The sequence below is a fragment of the Leuciscus leuciscus genome, assembly GCF_965113295.1.
Source record: "Leuciscus leuciscus genome assembly, chromosome: 9".
Lineage (NCBI taxonomy): Eukaryota > Metazoa > Chordata > Actinopteri > Cypriniformes > Leuciscidae > Leuciscus > Leuciscus leuciscus.
Genome location: NC_138733.1, coordinates 43,852,254 through 43,872,866, shown reverse-complemented (window position 1 = coordinate 43,872,866; position 20,613 = coordinate 43,852,254). Strand labels below are relative to the sequence as shown.

Genomic DNA, 20,613 nt, shown 5'->3' with positions numbered 1-20,613 from the left:
GAAGTAGGTGTGCTACTTCCTTTTTCACCGTAGTATCGATTCGCGCCGCTTTGCGTTGCGGGCGTCGACCGAACTGTAGCGAATAGCCTCTTTCTATAATGTCTAGCACCCACTTCGAAACCCCGGGTAGCCTTGCCCATGCGTTTGCACGAATGGCTAGGGGTTGAATGCGAAGCGCGCTCTGGTCGCTCAGCGACAGAGGGGCTTCAGTGTGCTGCAACATAAGCGTCGCGCTTATGACATTTGAGGCAGGGGGCGCGCTGATAACAGCGGGCAGATTGCCCGCGCTCGACTCCTCTGCGGTGGTCAACCGAGAGGGGGAGGGCTGGGCGAGTCCCGTAAGACCTGTCATGTCTATGTGTGAATGTGGGCGTGGGATAGCGGGCACATTTACAACACTGAGAGCATTGTCTGCCTGAGCAGAGCGAATGCATGTTGGTTTTGTTTTGCAGAAACCTTGAGACATGCAGAACGTAGTGTTTGTGGGCACTGGGCAGTGGGCACATTTACCACATTTAATGCGCAATCGATCTGGGTCGATTTCATGTGCGCGAGCCCTGTGCGACGGGCTGTGTTTCTGTGTAGGAATGAGCACTGCAGTGGACATTTTGTCTACACTCATAACACCATCGGCCGTGGCCGGAACACCAGAAAATACACTCTATGGGATTTATCTGGGTAGCCGTAAAGCGGCGTTTGTGTGCAGGCAAGCGGGCTGTGTCGCCGACTTGTTTACTGCAGAATACACTGGAACAGTCGCATTTACTGGAACTGAACGAGCGAGAAGTTGCCATAGAAACAGAGAGCGTCAACATGCTGGCGTTCGTTTGCAGGTGTGCGTGCATTACAACAGGCTCGCTCACTGCAGTATGACATTTCCAGTCGCCTGAACTTCAGAGGGGAATGAGAAATAGAATTCGGCCCGGCCGCAGCGGGACATTAACACTCTTTTCTCCTTTCGCCAGTGACGCACGGGAACCATAGAAACGGTGTTTGGGTGCAGGCGAGCGGGTTGTACAACGCGCTCGTTGGCTGCAAAATGCACATCTGCAGTCGCCTTTCAGGGAACTGACAGAGCGAAGCATTGGAGGCATAATTAATCTGCCGTTAGACCGAGATTCGAACCCCGGTCTCTCGTGTGAAAAACCAAAGATTCCGCCACTGTGCCACAGGGGTGAACACAAAGGCTTTCAGATGCACGAGCATATAAGAGCGTCAACATGTTTTCTTCGGCGTTTGCTTGCCGGCGCTGCAATATTTATATTTCCAGTCGCCTGATCAGGGAACTGAGAAATGTGTGAGAAAAATTCAGGTCAGTCCAGCCTCGGCGGGACTAATACACTATTTTCTCCTTTCGCTGGTGATTGACGCGTGAATGGGGCGCAGAGGCAGGGTAGCTTTCTTGTACGTAAAGAAAAACTAACCCCGACCGTCCGCTTCCAGCCTCCCCTGTGAACGGCGCATTTTGCGCGGCCCGAACAGAGGGAGAGAGAAAGCTAGCCCCGTGACCGTCCGCTCCTGACATCCCCTGTGAACGGCGCGGTTTGCGCGGCTCGAACAGAGGGAGAGCAGGTATCATCCTCCAAGCAGGCAAGGCAAGCGGGCGCACCGGCGAGCTTTGCGGGTTGGGGGGGAAAGGGGCGTCTTGAAAAAGACGCCCGGCTCTTTTAGCGGCGGCGAACACACACACATACACAAAACACAGTAGCAGAGAAAAGGATATGTACGCCGGAAAGCGTCAGCAGAAACGGCGACTGAAGGCGGCGAGATGTCGACCAGCAGCTTCAGATGCACTAATCCCGCTGGGTGCTTGACTCAGACGGCGCGGCTTCCTCTCAGGATCCAGCGATGCGAAGGCCCGCTGAAGAGATGAAAAACTGACCAAACCAGCCTCTCTGGGCCGTATTTATAGCCCTGGCCCCACCCGATTTCGGCGGGACATGACGTAATGGGCGCGAAGCGCCCTCATTGGTTCTGACGTCATGAGGAGCCTCTATCGATAGGCTGGTGCAGTTGCCGCAGAGCAGCCAATGGGCGCGCGAGCTGTCTCGCCCATGTCTGCATGCTGCTGCAATGCGTTTTACATTATTGCAAAATTAAGGATAATTTTTGGCTTCAATATCTCGAGGAAAAGAGGTTTTCCCCTAGCGTAAGATATCTTACGCAAGTACGAGAGACCTCTCGTAAGAGAACACAAGTGTAAAAAATCAGGAACTGGACCTTTTCCAATAAATAAAATTGCATTTATTTATATATATATATACATATGCATATAGTTATAATGATAATTAATTTTGCTTTTGCAGGTGTTCTAAAATGCAAAAGAGACAGGAAGTTTATAAAAGAACAGTGTCCTGTCTGTGAATTCCCAATTTCCTCCAGAGGAAGCAGCATTGTGCATTTGCAAAGTGATAGCTACACATGCACCAGACCATGGATTCATCCTCACTTAAAACAGAGGAATTTTACCTTGGGTGATGGTGACTATACCTTAGTCTCTCCTAAGGATTTTGTTGCACCCATTGGGATGTTGGAAATGAACATCACAGATCAATTCCACAATGATGCTAGGATGGCATGTGTTGTGCAGAGACCAACAGGAATGGAAAACTTAACTGCAACCTTTCGACAGAATGGCAAAGATTTAACTGCCCTGAGTGCAATTGTTTCTACATCGCTGATCTGCAACATTGATTATGACAATATACGCCAGATTTGGAACATTTTGGCTACCTATAGCGACTTCCCGATGAGACTTGAGCGAGGATTATTACTTTCTTTTAAACCAGATACAGTTTACACATACAAACAAGTACAACCCACTGCAGATTATATTTTTACAGAAGTTGAAGCAAAAATCAAAGCCAATCCTGAATGGTTAATGCAAGGTACAGTCCTGCTACAGCTGGACCGTGTTAAAACAACATTCCCGACCCTTACTATGAAGTATTTATCCAACGTTCAAATAGATGTTGACAGCAGCAAGGATAGTAGAGTCCAGTATAGCTGGGCAATGATAAGAAGGGACAACCAGACCAGAACTGAACACATAGTCCTTGCTGGTGGTGTGACTGAATTGAATTGCCAGACTGTTGGGGATCCTAAACCTATTGTTGAATGGATTCTACCAGATGGAAGTAAATTGCATGCACCATACAACAGTGAGGATCAAAGGATCGTAGTAACTTATGAAGGAAGGCTTACTTTAAAATCGGTTGAAATCTCAGATACAGGTGTCTATCAGTGCATTGCAACTAACTACCAGGAAGCAGATGTTCTTGCCTTCAGGGTAACTGTGCTGCCCCTGGATCCTGAAGAAGAAGAGATTAATGGTATCAGAGTCTCACATACCCTTGGTCAGAACCTACTTCTTGATTGTACATCAGCCAGTAATCCACAGGCTTCCATTCAGTGGATACTTCCCGACCACACAGTTTTAGACAAATCCTATGGCAACAGAGAGCTCCACAAAAATGGGACTTTGGTAATACATGGACTGACATCCAGAGACACAGGGTTTTACAGATGTTTAGCTGGAAATTTTCTAGGGGTAGATATGACAGTTTCTCAAGTAACTATTCTTGATGATTTGTCAAATAGCACAAGCCCAACTTATGTAAAGGAATCTGGTGATCATGTTGTACAAATTGATGATAGCCAGAAACTTGGAAGTAGGTATCTCTCACAAAGGGTTGGTGAGGAGTCAAGGAGCATTACCTCAGGGAGACCATACACTTGGCTACAGTCCAGATTTCATAAGGTTCCCACTGTTAGAATAGGGAACAGAGGGAACTCTAGAAGAGTCTTTAATAAAAAGTACAAGAAAGAAGGTGCCACTTTCATCGATAATTCTCAAATTAAAGGAGGAATTATAAAGACAGCCAGTTTAGATGTGTCTAAAACACTAAAAGAATCCTCTGATGACAATGACACAACCTCAGGGGATGGTATATCTGAAGATGAATTTATTGTAATGACAACTACTCAAACACTTGAGCATAAACCAGTTAGCGCCATTACAACCACAGATATTAAAATCCCAGAAATTTACAAAACTGTCAACAGTACTTTCATTGAAGTAATATCTAATACAACTAGAAACATCTTAAGAGCAAAAGAAAAAACGAATTTGGTCGCAGCAACATCACACACTCAGACTCGGACACCTGCCACCCCGATTACAGCAAGTTACACTTTGAGTAATTATGGGACTCAAAAAGATGAGACAACCCTGAATACAACCAAGTCAGATTATATGTTAAGTAATATTGATGGTAAAACCCTCATATATGAGAGAGTAACAAATAGACCCTTAGGGAAACTCATTACTCTCAAACCTTTTCTGACAGAAGTTACAGAGCTTCTGTTCTCTGGGGACTCAGAAGATGCAGTCACCACAACCGAGGAAGACAGAGAAAAGATCACATTTCAGACCACTCAAAGAATCAAGTCAGAGCTCCTTCCTGGATCCACCATAATTTCCAAACACCAGATCCAAATTGTTCCATCCAGAAAGATGCAATCAGGAAAGAGACGTAAATTTCATGGCAGACGTAGGATCATTCGGCCCAGCAAAATTACAGACATACAGTCTTTACTTGATAAATTTAAACATCTTTCTATAAACAAGGAATACAATCTCACATTTTCACACGCTGTGGACAAAATCACAAATTGTGGCTATGGGAAAAGTGTTACATCTGGAGTGTCAACAGATAAATGCAAAACATTAGTGGATCAAAGCCTTGTCAACCCTACATCTAGGCATCACATGCCAACTTCCTCTTTGAGAGTGACAGAAAAACCTGCCATGACAACTGATTTGTCAGTCTCTGGAAAGATTTACACTGTTACTGATTCGCAAATGCACACCATTTCTGAAGAATCCAGTGATTATAAAAGTAATTTCAATTCAATAGAGAAAGAACTAATTTTCACAACCACATCCCCATCCATGATGTCTTCTAAAATTACACATGGGAAGATTCCATGGCATAGACCATTTGGACACAAGGGGGAACTAAAAGAAACCCTCAGCAAGCATCAAAACCCATTTACGTTGTCCACTAATGTGGATCAGATGACCTCAGCATCCAAAGCAGAACCTTACAAGGCAATAACTGCAGCACCTACTACAGAACTGCATCCTACACATATTATAGCCTCTCCTCCAGCGACAAGATACAATATCAATACTCCAGAAACATCATTTGATGACTCATCGGGTTCTTCCTCTTTTACAGAAACACATTTCTCTGACAATATCGTAACTCCATCTACAACACCTGAGTTTTTCAGTTTTCCAGCCTTCCATGATCTGTCCACAACCACAGAGTCAATACGGGTTTCTCACACTCTAGCAGTCCCACCAACAATGAAGACTGCACTAAAGCAAAACACTGGTCAGAATAACTTCTCAGGTTCTCAAACTGGATTGTGGGGAAACCAAAAGTCTGGTTATCACAGACGAGGCTCCAGAGGGAGAAAGCCCATAAAAAAAGAAACCACAAAACCCCCAACTATCAAAGTGACTAAAACTGCTGACAAATTGGCCACAACCAGAGTAAACACAAATATGAGGAATGCCCCAGAACGAGGTTGGAGATATACCACACAGAGCCCCACGATCAGAGTTCAGCCAACCATACATGAACAGAAATACAAGGATTGTTTAGAATGTCCTCAGCCAAATGCCTCTGGTATTCCTCTGAGCAGAACAGTTACTTCAGACACAATGACTGATTCAACAGCCAACATGTTCACTCCATTTCCATACAGCAGTAGTACTGAAAATGCACATGATAACACAAGGTATGACACCTCATCTATTAGGGATATTACCTCCAAGCCAAGGATTAATGGTGGAAATGCTGCCAGTTTTACTGTTCTGTCAAACTCTGATGCGTTCCTCCCCTGCAAGGCCACTGGCAACCCTGAGCCCATCATCAGCTGGAACCGATTCTTATCTACCACAGGTACAAAATTAAAACCACAAAGCCTACCCTTTTTATTTAAAAGATTCTATTGTTATACCATGTACATTTTCATATGTATTTTATTTTACATTTTGGTATGTCTTAAGTCACAACATAAAATAAAAAAAGGCTTTTTATGTTTGGTGATCATTTTTTGTCTCCTTTATATCATCAGGTAATATGTTGACCATCAAGGGGAAAATGGGTAAATTTGAAGTTTTGAAGAATGGAACATTGCTCATCCAAAGAACAAACATTAAAGACCAAGGACAGTACATATGTTTTGCCCAGAACGAGTATGGTTCTGACAAGCTTGTAGTTACACTGTCAGTTGTGGCCTATCCCACCCGGATATTGGAGAAAAAGATGAGAGAAATCAAGATTCTTGCTGGGAAAACTGTACACATGGATTGCAGGACAGAAGGCAGACCAGTGCCCACTGTGTCATGGATTCTACCTAACCACACTGAAGTTAAAGGTCTGAACACTGAGCATGACAGAATAACAGTAACCACAATGGGGACACTAACCATTCAAAAGGTGTCGGTTTTAGATCGTGGACATTATAAGTGTATTGCAAGTAATCCAGCTGGTACTGCCACTGCCACTGTGCATCTACAGGTGGTAGCAGCACCGCCAGTTATACTGGAAGAGAAGCGACAGCTGGTGAAAGCTGATACTGGGCAGAATCTCCTTATTCCATGCACCACTTATGGTGACCCGCAACCCACAACACACTGGGTCTTACATGATGGCAGGATAATATGGCCTCTAACTTACTCACTCAGCAAAGTTTCAGTTTTTGTAAATGGAACTCTTTACCTCAGGAACGTAGAAATAACTGAAAGTGGAAAATATGAGTGTATTGCAACAAGCTCTACAGGATCAGAACGGCGTGTTGTCACACTTTCTGTGAAGACAACAGAAACTGCCCCTCAGATCATTGAGACATCACAAATGCGAAATGATGTGATATATGGTGATCTTCTTCATCTGAACTGCTCTGCAGTTGGGAACCCAAAACCTCAAATTATTTGGAGGCTTCCTTCCAAGGCTCTTGTGGATCAATCGCACAGGTAGACTATAACAGACTTTATCATTAAAAACAATTGTTTGATTGCAAAAACAAAGCTTAAGTTTGTAATGTTGTAATTGCAAAATACTCTTTCCTATCTCTGAATGGTTAAGTTTACATGCAACTAGGGGTGTCCCCGACTATGGATTTTCATAGTCGAATCAGAATCGTCATGTCTTGCTTATAGTCGACTAATAGTCGAATCATGTGTATGGGGGCGGGGCTTTAACAATTCAAAGCCGCGATGTACAGAAAATCACACAAAGATATAGAAGAAAATGTATAAAAACATTTTGGATCAATAAAACTAAGAAATAACATAAATAACTCCAGAAAGGCCACAGACAGGATTTGCATTTCACATACAAATCAAATTACAGTTCTCTTACGAGAGGTCTCTCGTACTTGCATAAGATATCTTACGCTAGGGGGAAAACCTCTTTTCCTCGAGATATTGAAGCCAAAAATTATCCTTAATTTTGCAATAATGTAAAACGCATTGCAGCAGCATGCAGACATGGGCGAGACAGCTCGCGCGCCCATTGGCTGCTCTGCGGCAACTGCACCAGCCTATCGATAGAGGCTCCTCATGACGTCAGAACCAATGAGGGCGCTTCGCGCCCATTACGTCATGTCCCGCCGAAATCGGGTGGGGCCAGGGCTATAAATACGGCCCAGAGAGGCTGGTTTGGTCAGTTTTTCATCTCTTCAGCGGGCTCACGCATCGCTGGATCCTGAGAGGAAGCCGCGCCGTCTGATTGCAAGCACCCAGCGGGATTAGTGCATCTGAAGCTGCTGGTCGACATCTCGCCGCCTTCAGTCGCCGTTTCTGCTGACGCTTTCCGGCGTACATATCCTTTTCTCTGTTACTGTGTTTTGTGTATGTGTGTGTGTTCGCCGCCGCGACACACACTCTCATTGCACTAAAAGAGCCGGGCGTCTTTTTCAAGACGCCCCTTTCCCCCCCCAACCCGCAAAGCTCGCCGGTGCGCCCGCTTGCCTTGCCTGCTTGGAGGATGATACCTGCTCTCCCTCTGTTCGAGCCGCGCAAAACGCGCCGTTCACAGGGGATGTCAGGAGCGGACGGTCACGGGGCTAGTTTTCTCTCTCCCTCTGTTCGAGCCGCGCAAAATGCGCCGTTCACAGGGGAGGCTGGAAGCGGACGGTCGGGGTTAGTTTTCTTTACGTACAAGAAAGCTACTTCTGTGCCCCATTCACGCGTCAAACGCCGAAGAAAACATGTTGACGCTCTTATATGCTCGTGCATCTGAAAGCCTTTGTGTTCTCCCCTGTGGCTCAGTGGCGGAATCTTTGGTTTTTCACACGAGAGACCGGAGTTCGAATCTCGGTCTAACGGCAGATTAATTATGCCTCCAATGCTTCGCTCTGTCAGTTCCCTGAAAGGCGACTGCAGATGTGCATTTTGCAGCCAACGAGCGCGTTGTACAACCCGCTCGCCTGCACCCAAACACCGTTTCTATGGTTCCCGTGCGTCACTGGCGAAAGGAGAAAAGAGTGATAATGTCCCGCTGCGGCCGGGCCGAATTCTATTTCTTACACATTTCTCATTCCCCTCTGAAGTTCAGGCGACTGGAAATGTCATACTGCAGTGAGCGAGCCTGTTGTAATGCACGCGCGCCTGCAAACAAACGCCAGCATGTTGACGCTCTCTGTTTCTATGGCAACTTCTCGCTCGTTCAGTTCCAGTAAATGCGACTGTTCCAGTGTATTCTGCAGTAAATAAGTCGGCGACACAGCCCGCTTGCCTGCACACAAACGCCGCTTTACGGCTACCCAGATAAATCCCATAGAGTGTATTTTCTGGTGTTCCGGCCACGGCCGATGGTGTTATGAGTGTAAACAAAATGCCCAGTGCGCATTCCTACACAGAAACACAGGTTTCTCTGATAATACTCGCGCTATATAATTCCTTTGAGTCTTCCCCTGTGGCCCAGTGGCAGATTCTCAGGTTTTCACGCGAGAGACCCGCGTTCGATCCCAGGTCTACCGGCAAAAAAAAAAAAAAAAAATTTTTTTTTTTTTTTGCCGTCAATGCTCGCTCTGTCAGTTCCCTGAAAAGGCGACTGCAGATGTGTATTTTTGCAGCCAACGAGCGCGTTGTACAACCCGCTCGCCTGCACCCAAGCACCGTTTCTATGGTTTCCGTGTGTCACTACCTCCATTCTCACACATTTCTCTGGAAAATGTCAATATTGCAGTGGACGAGTCTATTGTAATACACGCACACCTGCAAACAAACGCCAGCGTGTTAACGCTCTCTGTTACTATGGCAACTTCTCGCTCGTTCAGTTCCAGTAAATGCGACTGTTCCAGTGTATTCTGCAGTAAATAAGTCGGCGACACAGCCCACTTGCCTGCACACAAACGCCGCTTTACGGCTACCCAGATAAATCCCATAGAGTGTATTTTCTGGTGTTCCGGCCACGGCCGATGGTGTTATGAGTGTAGACAAAATGCCCAGTGCTCATTCCTACACAGAAACACAGCCCGTCACACAGGGCTCGCGCACATGAAATCGACCCAGATCGATTGCGCATTAAATGTGGTAAATGTGCCCACTGCCCAGTGCCCACAAACACTACGTTCTGCATGTCTCAAGGTTTCTGTAAAACGAAACCAACATGCATTCGCTCTGCTCAGGCAGACAATGCTCTCAGTGTTGTAAATGTGCCCGCTATCCCACGCCCACATTCAAACATGGACATGACAGGTCTTACGGGACTCGCCCAGCCCTCCCCCTCTCGATTGACCACCGCAGAGGAGTCGAGCGCGGGCAATCTGCCCGCTGTTATCAGCGCGCCCCCTGCCTCAAATGTCATAAGCGCGACGCTTATGTTGCAGCACACTGAAGCCCCTCTGTCGCTGAGCGACCAGAGCGCGCTTCGCATTCAACCCCTAGCCATTCGTGCAAACGCATGGGCAAGGCTACCCGGGGTTTCGAAGTGGGTGCTAGACATTATAGAAAGAGGCTATTCGCTACAGTTCGGTCGACGCCCGCAACGCAAAGCGGCGCGAATCGATACTACGGTGAAAAAGGAAGTAGCACACCTACTTCGGGCCGAAATAGCGAAGTTACTGAGCAAAGGGGCTATAGAACCCCTATCACAAGCTCAGAGCGAAGGGGGCATGTACAGCAGATATTTTCTGGTACCAAAAAAAAAAAAAGAAAAAAAAAAAAAGACGGGGGTCTCAGACCCATTTTAGATCTAAGACGACTAAACAAAGTACTTCTGAAACGACGGTTCAGAATGCTCTCGACCAAGAAAATCCTCTCGCAAATTTGCCAAGGGGACTGGTTCGTGTCGATAGATCTGAAAGACGCTTATTTTCAAATACAAATAGCGTCACGTCACAGGCGATTTTTGAGATTCGCCTTCGAGGGCCAGGCATATCAGTTCACAGTCCTGCCATTCGGCCTATCCCTGGCACCTCGCGTATTCACGATGTGCATGGATGCAGCGCTCGCACCCCTCAGGCTCCGAGGCATACGAGTGCTGAATTATTTGGACGATTGGCTGGTTCTAGCTCGATCACAGTCGGAGCTCATAGAACACAGGACCATATTACTCGATCACCTCGAGAATTTAGGTCTCACAGTCAATTGGGCAAAGAGTTCACTGTCTCCCAGTCAGAAAATATCTTTTCTGGGCACAGATCTGGACTCGCTGTCTATGACAGCACAGCTGTCGCCGCAGCGCAGACTAAGTATTCAGCGCATGACAGAGATTTTTTCGCCACGGCACTTTAGTCCCGCTCAAAAAGTTTCAAAGGATGCTGGGTCTCATGGCTTCAGCATCCTCAGTGCCTCAGCTGGGTCTGCTTCGCATGCGCCCGCTGCAGTATTGGTTGAAAGCGCGCGCCGCGCAGAGCTTGGACCTCGCGCGCCTCAAGGTCGATCAGAAATGCGTCGCAGCTCTGAAACCTTGGACAGTGACCGACTGGTACCGGTCAGGTGTAAGCCTGGGGACTTCCTTGAGTGTGAAGGTGGTGTCTACGGACGCCTCAACCTCGGGATGGGGAGCGCTGCTCGAGGGCAGACCGTTATTCGGCCAGTGGTCGGAACGGGAAAAGCTTCTGCATATAAACTGCCTGGAAATGATGGCAGTCGACAACGCGCTGAGGCGTTTTTTGTCCCCAGATAAAAAGACACCACGTCTTGGTCCGTTCGGACAACATGTCAGTGGTGGCTTATATAAATCACCAAGGAGGTATCAGATCCAGAATCCTTCACAGGCTGACGGAACGCCTCCTGGTCTGGGCTCAGCACAACCTGCGCTCGCTCAGGGCAGCGTATGTGCCCGGCCATCTGTATGTGGGACCAGACAGACTGTCCAGAAACAATCTGCCGACAGGAGAATGGTCTTTACATCCACAGACAGTCAAAATGCTATGGAGGACATTTGGCAGAGCGGAAATAGACCTATTTGCGTCTCAAGAGAACGCTCATTGTCAGGAATTCTTCTCCAAGAGCAGGGATGCGCTGGCTCACGCTGGCCCCGCTGCCCGCTCTATGCGTTTCCCCCTGTCACGCTCCTACCCCAGGTGTTAGAGCGAATCAGGGAGAGTGGATGCCCAGTGCTACTCGTCGCCCCATTTTGGACAAACCAAGTCTGGTTTCCAGTCCTGAGGCAGCTGACGAGTACCGCCCCGTGGCCGATACCGGTGAGGAGGGATCTCCTCTCGCAGGCGAACGGCTCGATCTGGCATCCTCGCCCGGAGCTTTGGTCCCTACATGTGTGGGCCATCAACGGGTACCCATTAACCTCCCAGCGGGAGTGTTAAACACGATCACGCAGGCTAGAGCTCCATCTACGAGGCGGCTCTATTCCTCAAAATGGTCTGTGTTCACTAGCTGGTGTACAGCGAGTGGCACTTCACCCTCACGCTGTGGGGTGCCGGAGGTTCTCTCCTTTTTACAAGAGCTTCTGGATAAGGGCAGATCCCCATCCACGCTCAAAGTTTATGTGGCGGCCATAGCAGCGTTCGCTGAACCACCGCTTGGCCAGTCATTAGGAAGGAACGATCTGGTAATTCGCTTCCTTAGAGGAGCTAAGAGGCTGAACCCTCCCAGACCACCCTCAGTTCCCGTTTGGGACCTTTCCACGGTTCTGGAAGCCATGAAAGGTGCCCCATTCGAGCCAATACAGTCAATAGACCTGAAACCCTTGTCTTTCAAAACAGTGTTTCTTCTGGCTCTCGCTTCAGTGAAGCGCATAGGGGATTTGCAAGCGCTCTCAGCGAGCACGACGTGTATGGAGTTTGGGCCGAATGACTCGAGAGTCATACTCAAACCAAAGCACGGATATGTTCCTAAATCCCTCAACACACCGTTTAGGGCACAGGTTATCTCCCTGTCGGCCCTGCCGGTATCTGAGGAGGAAGGGGACGCAGGCTTCCTTTGCCCGGTCAGGGCGTTAAGAGCCTTTGTGTCTCGCTCATCTGTTTTCAGACAGACGGAGCAGCTCTCTGTTTTGTTCAGCTGACGTTCTAAGGGACTAGCTGCGTCAAAACAGAGTCTATCCAGGTGGATAGTTGATGCTATAGCGCTAGCTTACACATCCAAGGGCCTGCAATGCCCGATAGGTTTCAAAGCGCACTCCACAAGAGGTATGGCCTCGTCGCGGGCTTGGTCCAGTGGGATTGCCTTGCAAGATATCTGTAGGGCGGCAGGCTGGGCCTCCCCGTCTACATTTATAAGGTTTTATAACCTCGAGGTTCCCGCTTTGCAAGCTAGGTTGCTCTCGGTTTAATTTTTCAGTATTGCCCGCCCGATGCTGTCGGCTCGGGATGCTGAAACTGCTAGAGCGTCGATCACTGATCGCCTATATACTTCTGTGGGCAGTACGTAAGTCCCCCATATTTACCAGTCCAGGCTGAGTTCGCCCTGGCTGTGTGGAACACTTGATATAACATGCTCTTATCAGAGCTCAATATTACAGGAATGATGCTATTCTAGCCCCTCTTCCCGGATTCTCTGTGAGTCCCTTGTGATTAGGCACTGTATGAGCCCCGGGCACCTGCCCTTGGGACTTTAGTGTTATGTCTCAAGCACGCACGGCGTTTTACATTGTGTTCCCCTAGCGTAAGATATCTTACGCAAGTACGAGAGACCTCTCGTAAGAGAACGTACTCGGTTACTAACGTAACCTCGGTTCTCTCTAGAAGAGGGAACGAGTACTTGCGTATCTTGCCGTGCATGCGTCATGTTCTGATTCGCTTCAGCGATGAAAAACTGACCAAACCAGCCTCTCTGGGCCGTATTTATAGCCCTGGCCCCACCCGATTTCGGCGGGACATGACGTAATGGGCGCGAAGCGCCCTCATTGGTTCTGACGTCATGAGGAGCCTCTATCGATAGGCTGGTGCAGTTGCCGCAGAGCAGCCAATGGGCGCGCGAGCTGTCTCGCCCATGTCTGCATGCTGCTGCAATGCGTTTTACATTATTGCAAAATTAAGGATAATTTTTGGCTTCAATATCTCGAGGAAAAGAGGTTTTTCCCCTAGCGTAAGATATCTTACGCAAGTACTCGTTCCCTCTTCTAGAGAGAACCGAGGTTACGTTAGTAACCGAGTACGTTTTTCTCAGTCGCTTTGGTGCATTTCTCACATCACTATTTACATTTGCACAACAGTTAGTTCAACCTCCACAACATTTAGTCATTTGTGCACATCATAGTAGCAGTTTCTCATTCCTTCCAACAAATTGCAAATGCTTTTGGACATGCATCAGTTGCTTTCATACAACTCTCTGCTGTTTTATAACATTATCATTTGCTTATGTCATGTCAGTCAAAATTAACTATACTTGTGAATGCTGAATAGTCATTCCATATAAAACTAATAGTCCTCATTTCATTGCTTGAGTCATTACATACAAAAATGTTGAACTTGTTGTCAAAATCTGTCAAAAAAAAAAAAAAAATTTAATCTTTTTTTTTCTTTTCTGAAAATGTCTCCTAAATTGAAAAAATTCTCTCAGGTGAATTTCAGCTTTCAGCAAAGACAGAGAGGAACGTCTGGATGTGCATGAATGATACTATGTATGTTGTATGTTCAGTTCCAATATGTACTGCAATATTGTTTCCAGTTGTGCACAGCTCTACCCAAAGGGAGTTTATGTTTGTTGTAAATAAGGGTGTATTTTTTCTTTTGCACAATTCTGTGAACAAATTAGAATTGCAAAGAGCATATGCAGTAAAAATGTGAAACATACATATTCAGTGTCTTGTACTCAGTTACCTCACTAAATACAGTAATGTGTAACTTTACTGTATTTTTCAAATGGCTGTGCAAATAGTATATAGTGCTGTCTTGAGCATTTTCAGGTAGTGTCACCAAGATCTGACTTTTTTGCATTGGACAACATTGACAGAGTAAACCGTCATAATGAAAACATGACAAAGCCATTTGACTATCTTGTTCATAAACAATGGTGTCAGGACTTTTCATCTTGATGACACTGACACTTTCATTGACATGAATACTTGCTTTTGAGGAATGAGCTATCTCCATTTTGAGCAAGTGACACGCTTTTGCAGGTTATCAACTAGGTTTTGCAGTTTGTACTAATTGTTTTGAGAACTGCATTAACTGTTGTGCAAATGTAAATAGTGATGTGAGAAATGCACCAAAGCGACTGAGAAAAACTGTAAATCGGATAAATTACCTGTGCGAGCAGGCTCTATACACCACAACATCGATAAACCGAAAAAATAAACAATTAATTTACTAAATTAAATTAGAACAGAATATAGCCTACCTTTCTAATAAATAAAAATACAAAACGAAATAAATCAGAATCAAGTCACAAGATGAGGAGCAAATGTGTGCAAAATGCCTAAAGTTCAGGGGAACATATATTCAAAACACAAGCCACAAATAGTTAGATTACATAACCCTGACAGATCAATAAATAAAATTAAAATAAAGAAATTATTAATAACAATAGTAGCCATAATTTTCAACTTTGTCTTTTTAACTGCAGAAACAACAATAAATGCTAAACTGGAGTGGCAGTCTTTTTAGCTACAAATGTTCACACTCACAGCATCCAAAAATCAAATTAGAACCGTCTAAAAAGTTTTGAAATCACTTGTACCCTACCTGATCGAGAGAACAAATCCAGTCTTTCACTCTGTGTCCGTTGGAGTCTTTTCAAATTGTGCGCGCGGATAAAATACATTCTAACGTGAAACTTGTTAACGTTGGCCGGCAGAAGTGCGATCATGGTTTTCCTGATGCTAAATCCAGCCTTGGAGAATATCCTTTCTGATGGTGTACATCCACACTTTAGATTTTCTTATCCCAGACATTGTTATTTTAAAGATTTAAATCCTTGCCGCCAAGACGCTACTTTGTCAGTCACGGATTGAAAGTGAAACTTAAATCTGTCACGGGGTGTTTGGATTTATTCACGTAAAATTTTTTTATTAAAAGCTTATTTCTTTGCACATTTTTATATACAGCATTATCATAATAGGCTGAATATTAACCTATTGACAGAAAACCGGTAGTTCTATGTGAAATCAGACATTGAGCGCCCTCATATAGCCAAAGTGGCATGATCCTCGTTTCATAACACCTCTGCGAAGATTCGACCGTGAGATCGGTGGTCGAATCAGGCTCCTCCTATCGAAGCATCGAATCTTCGACTATTCGGGGTCACCCCTACATGCAACCAAATAATCCGTTAGTAATCGGATTGACGGCTCAATCGGACTGAAAAGCCTACATGTAGACACCTTAATCAATTCGAGCTTGATCCAATTGAAATTTCGATCGGATTGGAAGGGGTGGTTTATTCCATTTCTAATCCGATCGAAGGGACATGTAAACGTGATCGAACTGAAAACCAAAACTGGAAAGGACTGCGCTTGTGCAATGACGTAGAAATGTCGTAATGACGTATGACACTAACTGCGCTGCAGTTAGCGCCATTATCATTTGTTCATATGTGTATGTGATTAATTATCCTCGTTTGTGTTCCTTAAGTTGTTCCTTCACCTGCACTTGATGGTGTTGCCTTCTCGCATTTGTTCTCTGAGTTTTTTTGTTTTTAAAGAACCTTTTGTTTGTAGAAACCTGTTTGAACCTTTGTCATCATCTTCATCTGAACCTGATCGTGACACATACTCTCATCCACAGACACTTTATTTTGGGCTTGGAAAGGGGTGTTTTTATTGATTGATAAATATAAGCAGTACAGCACAATGGTTCATGTGCTTGTCGTCTCCTAATCAGGACCCGGAATAGATCAATATTAAATGTGCTTTTTAAAACAAGGAAAAGAGGCAATGTAGGAGAATAGTGTGCGCAAACAGCGGGAAACTCTGTATATTTGTGCAGTGTGCGTATGTCAAAAAAAATTCATCAATCAGAATGATTTCATTCCGATTGAAAAAAGTTGTGCATGTAAACATAGCCACTGAAAGAGATTACCCACAACTTTTGAGTTTTACTTATTTGTGAGTACTGGACAATGATTTTTTTTAATGCAATGACAATTATTAATTTTATTTTATGTTTTGCATAACTAATTTAACCCTGGAATTAACGATTAGATTGCATCTCAATTATGATAAAATAATGAAATATAAGCATATAAATGCATATCCCATATCAACAATTCTGTAAATGTTCTAAAACCAAATTCATGATGTAAACATGCATTTAAAAATATCACATTCTCATTTCAGAATGGGCAGTCGTATCAAAGTCCTGGGAAATGGTACCCTCGTCATCGAATCAGTCAATGAAAAAGATTCTGGGGACTTCCTTTGTGTTGCACGCAACAAAGTTGGGGATGATGCACAGCTAATGGGGGTGTCAGTTTCTATGAAGCCAGCTCGGATTGATCCAAACATCTTTAGTAGGAAGCAAGTGCTTTATGGCAATGACCTAAAAGTGGACTGTATGGCTGCTGGTGTCCCCATTCCAGAGATATCTTGGGGACTTCCTGATGGTACCTTGGTGAATAGTGCCCTGCAAGCAGATGGAACAGAAGGGGATCAGTTCAAACGCTACATCTTGTTTAATAATGGAACCCTGTACCTGAATAAAGTGGGTACTGATGAGGAAGGTGACTATACCTGTTATGCTGAAAACAAACTGGGTAAGGACAAAATGCATGTTCACATAAGTGTGGTAACTGCAGTGCCTCGCATTGAACGCCCTAAGCTCTCCTACGCCAAAGTGAAGCCAGGTGGAAACGTTCTGTTTGACTGTAAGGCTATAGGTGAGCCCAAGCCAAAGGTCCTTTGGATGCTGCCTTCCAAAGACATGATTGCTGCATCTAATGAGCGTTACTTGGTGCATGCCAATGGGTCCCTTGATATACGAAATGTTAAATTAGTTGATTCTGGGGAGTATATCTGCATGGCTCGGAATGCTGCAGGTGAGGAGAATAAAGTATACAAGCTGGATATCGATGGGAACCCACCCATCATCAATGGCTTCAAACAAAATAGAACTGTGATGAAAGATACAGCGATCAAACATACTAGAAAGCTAATGGACTGCAAGGCTGAAGGGAATCCAGCACCAAAGATCACATGGATCATGCCTGACAATATATTTCTTACTGCTCCATATTATGGGAGCAGGATTAACGTCCATCACAATGGTACACTGGAGATCCGTAATGTGCGGCCGTCGGATACAGCAGAATTTATTTGTATGGCTCAGAATAGTGGAGGTGAAGCAGTCATGGTGGTTCAACTGGAAGTGACCGACAAGCTCAGGAGGCCCATTTTTAAGAACCCATTTAATGAGAGAGTGGTGACTCGGGTAGGGAGAACTGCAATGCTAAACTGTTCTGCTGATGGGCAACCCACACCTGAGATCATATGGACACTACCCAATAGAACTCGGTTCAGTGGAGGACCTGGGTTTGAGGGCTCACGGTATCATCTGGGTAAGGATGGCACGTTTGTTATTTATAACTCCAGCATAGAGGACACTGGTAAATACCGTTGTGCTGCAAAAAACAAAATGGGCTATATTGAGAAGCTGGTTGTTTTGGAGGTGATTCAGCAGCCTTATATCCTAACACGGCCAAAGGGGGTTATTCGAGGTATTTCTGGAGAGACCCTCTTCCTACATTGCCTGACAGATGAATACCAGCCTAGTGTTTCTTGGACCACACCAGGAGGTTTTGTTCTTGCACGTCCACAGGTGAGTGGACGCTACCATTTAATGGACAATGGGACACTTCTTGTACATGATACAACCATGAATGATCGTGGGAATTATGTGTGCCGAGCAAAGAATGATGCCGGTGAGGCAGTTCTTGCTGTGCCTGTCATAATTATTGCATATCCACCCCGGATCACTAACGGGCCACCACCAACTATGAGAGGAGTGGCTGGAGTTCCTGTTCATCTTAAATGCATTGCAAATGGAATACCTACACCAGAGATAACCTGGGAGCTGCCAGATGGGTCTGTTCTTTCTACGACTGGAAAGGAGCGACCTGTAGGCGGTGAGCTTCTCCATGCACAAGGGACTCTTATAATTCGAAATCCCACAAGAGCACATTCTGGTAATTACAAGTGTATAGCCTTTAATTACCTGGGCAGACACACCAGAACAACATACATAACAATAAGATAAGTAGAGGGTCATGACTTCATGACTTTACCACTGTGACTATTCAAAAGGCATAGCTGTGTGAATAGGTTGTGTGAAGGTTGACAAAACATGGGTAATTATGCTGTATGTGAGGAAAACAAAGAACTCTGAGGATTCCATTCTGTGTATATATATATACACACACACATTACATCCATATTCAATTATTCAAATGTAATTTTATGTCATGAACATGTAGAAGAATATATCAGAGTGAATGTTATCAAATTATTATGTTTTGCCTAATTGACATGTTTTTTTAACTAACTGAAACTAAAATCAAATAAAAGTGTATAAAAGTAATAAGTAAATGACTACGCTTTTTATTGAAAGTTCTATGCCATTTAGTACAATTGTATTGGGATGTTTATTCATATGCCAGTAAGTGTAACAATATAATAATGTTTTTCTTTTTCTATGTAGTTTTACTGTTATTGTTGGCAAGATTATTAAGCATGCCTTACTGTGGATGTGGAACATATTTGTGAAAATTACAAGCTTCTGTTCACAGCTTTGAGGTTTATTTACAATGGGACCTCAACATGCAATGATCCGATTACCCTTCTGAGAAGAGTCCTGGGGTCAAACAGCCAGGCTTGTCACAGAGAAATGTGTATGATGGCCCTCTTGGGTTAACTTGAACTGCTTTCCTTTTGACTAATATTATTTCTTCATTTCTGTAGAATAATTTGTTCTGCCAGGTAGTGTTGAGTTGAAACTTAATGACTGAGTTTTCCTCTCTTGCTTTTAAGTTTAGAAACATTTATAAAGTTTGTGTTCTCACAAAAAGGTTCAGTTATGTAAAACAGATGGATGCGTGCATACACATACGCATATTCACACACACACACACACACACACACACACACACACACACACACACACACACACACACACACACACACACACACACACACACACACAGAGAAGGAGAATGATTCCAAGAGCAGGAATGAAGCCCAAACTCTGGTGTAAACTAAAGGCTCTCCAGGTTTTCCTCTCCCCGAGTAACATTCCATGGCTTCCCACTTTTCAACCTTTGCTTAGATCAACACATTTCACCACCAGCCCTGGAATTTCACGATAGGATTTTAAAATCCACACCTCTGTTCTTCAGGCACAAGGGACGGATTCATCTTTAACTCAGTACCTAATTCTTCCTACTTCATGAAGCCTAAGGTCTTATATACGTGTTAGAGTGGACTTAATAAAGATACACAAGGGAATGAGCTTTAAATTATACATTTGTTCATGTAATTAAGTAAGTTAAATCTTAGACGAGTCAGGTCACTTTTTTTTGACTAACATAGACTAACATCCGTTTTGAATGAATTGTTTTCAGGCGTATAGATAGATTTTCATGTCAAGCCAGCAACACAATTACTGTTCCTTCATTAATGAATAACTACTCAGGAACAAACGAGTAACACACTGTTAACATTCTAGTAACTGCTATTAACTAACATTAACTCTGATTAATTTATTAGTAAGTAATAGTGCTCAGTTGAATGAGATATTATCAGCAACTAATTATTATTTATTTTCTTATCTCCAAGAGGAGTGCGAAGAACTACTATATAGAGGTTCATAATTAATGTGAATAATGCATAATGCATAATTAATTCTAAAGTGAAGATCATGGTAACTCTCTATTATTACATGGCTCTGTGGAATACTTGATTCTGATTGGTCAATCGCACCCTCCAGCGGGATAACAACCTATAAAACCTGATAACGCAGGCTCATCCGAGTTACTGAGGTCAGCAGCGCTGGACGCTTGCTAGGAATGGTTTTTCTTCATGGAAGTTTTGTGTTTGGTGAGCTAATAAAATATTAAACCTCAAATCAATATTTTGTGTACAATTATTTAATACGCTCTATGCACGAACCGGTAGAATCTCAGCCAGCGTCTTA

The 20,613-nt window shown here is 44.5% G+C and overlaps 1 protein-coding gene and 1 long non-coding RNA gene across 2 annotated transcripts in view; one reads left to right on the top strand and one right to left on the bottom strand.

The window, feature by feature from the left end:
* The window catches only part of LOC309505758, a 47,366-nt gene extending 31,942 nt beyond the window's left edge, over positions 1–15,424 (bottom strand). Inside the window, exon 1 of the long non-coding RNA XR_014208578.1 lies at positions 15,170–15,424. This is a non-coding gene — a long non-coding RNA (uncharacterized lncRNA). The remainder of the gene's footprint in view (positions 1–15,169) is intronic.
* igsf10 (immunoglobulin superfamily, member 10) overlaps positions 1–19,010 on the top strand; it is a 69,478-nt gene extending 50,468 nt beyond the window's left edge. Inside the window, exons 5-7 of the mRNA XM_082179162.1 lie at positions 2,307–5,975; positions 6,151–7,051; positions 16,767–19,010. Of these exons, the coding sequence (XP_082035288.1) occupies positions 2,307–5,975; positions 6,151–7,051; positions 16,767–18,681 (6,485 nt within the window). The 3' untranslated portion in view covers positions 18,682–19,010. The remainder of the gene's footprint in view (positions 1–2,306; positions 5,976–6,150; positions 7,052–16,766) is intronic.
* Positions 19,011–20,613: the final 1,603 nt, after the last annotated feature.